Source organism: Spinacia oleracea, chromosome 1, assembly GCF_020520425.1.
Source record: "Spinacia oleracea cultivar Varoflay chromosome 1, BTI_SOV_V1, whole genome shotgun sequence".
Classification (NCBI taxonomy): domain Eukaryota; kingdom Viridiplantae; phylum Streptophyta; class Magnoliopsida; order Caryophyllales; family Amaranthaceae; genus Spinacia; species Spinacia oleracea.
The window spans coordinates 119808687-119814013 of NC_079487.1; the positions used below are offsets into that span (position 1 = coordinate 119808687).

General features: G+C 33.8%; 1 protein-coding gene across 1 annotated transcript; it reads right to left on the reverse strand.

The window, feature by feature from the left end:
• Window positions 1–2505: 2505 nt before the first annotated feature.
• LOC110795113 (uncharacterized) lies at window positions 2506–4058 on the reverse strand. Its single transcript, XM_022000097.2, has one exon. It carries the CDS (start codon window positions 3685–3687, stop codon window positions 2641–2643), a length of 1047 nt encoding a protein of 348 aa, XP_021855789.1. The 5' UTR covers window positions 3688–4058; the 3' UTR covers window positions 2506–2640.
• Window positions 4059–5327: the final 1269 nt, after the last annotated feature.

Sequence of the window (5327 nt, forward strand, 5' to 3'; positions counted from 1 at the left end):
TTTATTTTAATGAATTTAATTGAAGATCTCAACTAAATCAAAATCATACTTTTAATTAAAATTAAAATTAGTGATTGATCAAAATTTTAATTAACATTCATTATTAAAGTAATTTTTAGTACCTTTGAATAAACTAGGAAGTAAAAGGTTTAAAGCTAAGATTAATACATACAAGTAGGTTTTTTAAATGAAGATCATTTTTAAAATTAAGATTATAATTCATTTATTAGCTCTCATGTTGTCCTTCCAATTCATCAAGGGATGGACTAAGAAGTCCATGTCTCTTTTACATGACCCAAGAATCCAACTTACATATAGTATTTGACTCCTCCTTCTCCAACCTTTTAGGCTTTAGAAAGTTCCATATATTTCCTTCACAAAAAAATGAGAAAGTAAGACAAAATTGATATTATACTTGTGCTCCATATTACATTTTGGTGTATATGTAGAAAACAAGAAACTAAATTCACAATACGATATATTGTGATGTATAATAGCCACAATCGAGTAAAATTACAAACGAGATTTAATCCGAGATTTTGAAAACTTTAACAAAACTAAGTTTTTCTTATTGCCTCCCGTTATGACTTTATGGTTATAGAAGTATTACATAGTTGTTCAATATGTTAAATTTCAGAGAAAATACGAAATGGGGCTGGGCAACCCAATAAGGAGGAGGAGAGTTCAGTCCACTTATAAGCCCAATGGAGGTTCCACACTAAAACCAATTAGCAATAGTGGGAGTGACTCCACAAGCTTATAAGGTGGTATTTTCTCTCATATTTCTCCAACGTGGGACAACTCACATGTGGACAACATAGGGTCTCAACACAATATGTCATTTCTTGTCCTCTTTCAAGTTCTAACTTTTGAACTTAGATACTTTAAAAGTATTTTAATACGATAAACAATACTAGCCTGTTATTGTCACACCCTTAAGATTTTATATTAACTATTAGTAGATGAAATCGATATTTCACTTTTCTAGGTGTACCATTTATAATATGACAAACAATTTGGTTTTCATTATAAACTTGGATGTACTTAGAAGTATAATAGAAATTGCAACAATGCAGTGAGACTTCAATATGATAAATGTAATTTATGTAATTTTGGTAATGGCATGAGTTAGTTATGTGCGTCATAGGGATGTCAACGAGCCGAGCCGAGCCGAACCGAGTATTTGGCTGTTCGAGCTAGACTTGATAAGAAAATTCCGAGACCGAGCTCGAGCCGAGCTTAACCGAGTTTTCATTTTCCCTATTCGAGCTTGGCTCATTTAAGTTTTTTGTTGTTCAAGCTTAGCTCACGAGTAGCTTGTTTAAGTTCAAGCTCGAGCCGAGCCAAGCTATTAACAAATGAGCCTTAACAAACGAGCTTTTAACAAACAAGCCTTAATAAACAAGCAAGGTCGTATTTAAATGATCATATTAATAAATGAAATATTATTTTAAAAAATTATAAAACATAAAAACATAACCATACCCAAATAAAAAGTTAGCACAATATATTAACTAATACTATTTTATAAATTATAATCTCCTAAAAATCAAAATCTAACAAAATAATTGCAACTTATATTTACTTATAAATAAAAATTTGTCATATTTTTTTTAGAAATTTAATATAAACGAGCTTGAACAAGCTTTTAAACGAGCTTATAAACGAACACGAACGAGCTTGGAAACGAACATGAACGAGTTGTTCGAGAGCCTAAACGAGTCGAGCACTAGGCTGTTCGAGCTAGTATCATTTATTAAACGAGCTTAAATTTTGTGTTCAAGCTCTTTTATTATTTATTGAACGAGCTTTGATCGAGCTTTAACCGAGCATGTTCACGAGCTGTTCACGAGCGTATCGGCTCATTGACATCCCTATGTGCGTGGGAGCTGGGGTAATTTAGAATGAAGTAAACTTAGATAGTATTCTTTTCGCCTAAACTTTACTAAAATTATCTTATGTTATTGGATCTTATCTAAACTTGTAAATCTGGAACTTATTTTACCTTATCTGAATTTATTAATCCCAAATTTAGTATAATGAAAATAAACTTATCTTATTTAACCATGTACTTACTATTTTTAACTGAACTTATTACACCTAAGATGAGCAAAAAGATGGTGCGGAGAACAAAACTTTTTTGTCAAAGAAATATCACTAAAAAAAATCTATGTAAAGCTTAAAATATCTGTTCTTGAATCTTCTTGATAGAGATGGAAACCAATGACCATAAACATGGTGGTCATGCTTCCAAGTTTCAGAAGTGCGCAGTATAAGTACTACTCCGTATTAATTTAATTCACGAAAGCAACTAGAAAGATCATGTATCTAATTAGTATAACAATTTAGCTCAAGTTGATATTAATCATATAACTAAGCATTTAAAGATTACTAAAATTACATTGTCTTCTCTGATGCAAGGCAATGCCATTACAAATATCAACTAATAGATGAGCTTAAACAACCTTATCCAATCCATAGAATGTGCAAAAAAGTGCAAGATCATTAGGAATCAAATTAACACCAAGGAGTTTACTTATTAATTAACCAAAAGTTGGATCTCTAAATATGTACATTACACTAATATATATTTACAATACTCGAAACTCGGAAAGCTTTGATAATCCTAAACTAATCAACCTAGATTTGGTTAACTTGATGTTTAGTAGATAATCTCTTAAGCAACTCATAGGTAGTGACCATTGTTGCAGCAGACATTGACATTGAAGCCCACCTTGGACCTAACCCTCTATAACAAGCTGAAAAGCCTCCTTCCTTGACCAAATCCCTCACCGTCTGCGCCACCGTAGGGCGGCCACCGCCGCCGTTCCGGTCCCCTTCCAAAACTTGCAATCTAGTCTTAATGGTGTCAAGTGGCATTGTAATCAATGCTGAAAACCCACTAGCCAATGCTGCACTAACCCCTTGAACACCCACCATACACAAAGGGTTTGGCTCTAAAATCTTACCATCTTCGCAATTCTTAGTATCATTCTTCCATTTGCATTTGTAGCAACTAATTCCATCCCAAATTAACCTGTAAGAAACAGAGTAAGAACCCCACCAAACAGCACTTGAAGGTGCATATGTCAAAGTGGAAATCCCAAATCCTCTGTATAACCCTCTAATCCCATCTGCACTCATAATCTTCCTAAATGCATCAAGCCCATTTGAGTAATTTGTTGTGGGTAAGCTTGAAAACCCTCTATTGGGGAAGTTTCCTTGAACCATGAGCCTTTGGCTGACAACATCAACTGGGGTCCACACAAGTTGAGCTGCCATGGAAGCACTTAAACCAGCTGCAGCATTAGCTATAGTAGCTGATGATGTTTCAGAGAATCCAACTCTGACACTTGCTTTCCCAATATTGCTCTTGGTTACCTCAAGAGCTGCCATGTATAAGGCTCTTGCTGGGATTGTTCCCATTAAAGAAGTACCAAATCCTCTGTAGAATGAACGAGGGCCTTCTTGTTTGAACATAAGAAAGGCCATCCTCGAACATGGTATCTGAGCAACATTAACCTGCTGTCGGGTTTTTAACACGACGGCGGGGTACAGAGCCGCCGATACACCAGAGAAAAGGGCGGCTCCTAAAAAGAAGAACCTCGATTTGTCAAGCATATGCCAATCAACATCTGCTGGCAAACGGATTTGCCTAGATTCCTCTTCAACTGCTCCTAGACTCATCTTGAAAACACCCCACTTAGCTAGCTACTTTGAGTATAGTAAAGAATAAATCAAAAAGCTTCTACAAATTGTGGATGAAAATCTAAACTGGGTATGGGAAGTGATTGTTTCTTTGAGGCTTTTTATCAAACAGTTGGTAGGCAATAAGAAGAAACACAAAAAACTACCCAGAAAACCAAGAATCCCACGAAAAAAATAGATATGGTATCAAATGAATCTCATTTTTTGATGATATGATAAATTGGGGATCTGGGAATTTAGGAGAGAGAAAAAGATTATGAGGAAATGGCGTCTGGTGGGAGGATTGAGCATTGAGCTGAAAAGGGGTTTAGAAGGGGGATTTTATAAGGGGTGAGTGGATAAATACGTGTACGTTGATGTTTGGAAATGACAAAATATAATAAGTCCAAGTTTTGCCTGTAGAATGGGAAAGACCTGCTGTAGTGGTACCAAGCTTTAGTGGTTTTTTAGCTCTCAATTATGAATCATTGGGCAGAGCAATTGGATTTTTTTTAACAAAAAATTATTGATGTTAATGATACATTTTATTCCCTTCGTATTTAATTACAAGATACGCGGTACTATTTTCATTATCGGTCGTATTTAATTAAAAGATACACTATCTATTTTTTACATGCCATGATTTACATTTTCAATTATATTGATCTTTCTCTTTCTCATGTGATTCTCACACTTACTCAAATCCTCTTTTTACAACAATAAAAAAAAATTCACGCACTTTGAGTTTCTTACCATAAATAATACTCCGTAACTCAATACCATTTTCATCTTATTTAAATAAATTCAGTTCGCACTCCTAAAACTATGTGTGGTCAAAGTGTGTCTTTTAATTAAATGCGAAGGGACTAACTGTATAAAACTGGTGTGTATGCGAATGATATAGCTGCAAATGAGCCGATATGTTCGCAAATAACCCGCGAATAATTTCGGTCAAAACTCGTTTATTAACAAAAATCTTAGGCTCAATAAGTAAACGAGCCAAGCTCGAACAACATCACGTTCTCCTCGTTAATGTTCACGAGCAATCGTTTATAGCTCGTTAATTACTTGTTTATAAGCTCGTTTTTAAGCCCGTTTATACCTCGTTCAAGCTCGAAAAAATGATTTAATTATCGAATAAAATAGGACAATTTGTATTTTACCATCTAAAATAATCAAAATTTTACTTTTTTACCACCTGAAAATGGAAATTAGATGGAATCGTTAATGTGAGGAGCCACAATAATGAAAATGTCTTTGATATTCTCTTCTTTCATAATTTCATCTATTTAACATCTTTTCCCTTCCCCTGTTTTATTCTCTTGTATGAATTCACTTAATTTTCCATCCCATTAATTCACAAATTGACAAAGTTCTATGGTAGTAAAGAGATGAAGGTGAAAGAGTCAAAGAAAATCATAGACGATTATAACAAATTGGAAGGAAATTGAATTAGTGCGCCTCAATAACTATATCATTTGTTTTTATCATTTTTCAGGTAGTAAAATAAAAGTTTTAATTTTTTTTTACGTGGTAGAATACAGGTTTTAAATTTTTAGGTAGTAAAAAACAAATTTTCAAATTTTTTAGGTGGGAAAAAGTTGAATATACAATTTTGTTTCCACTGGCCTTTAATCAAC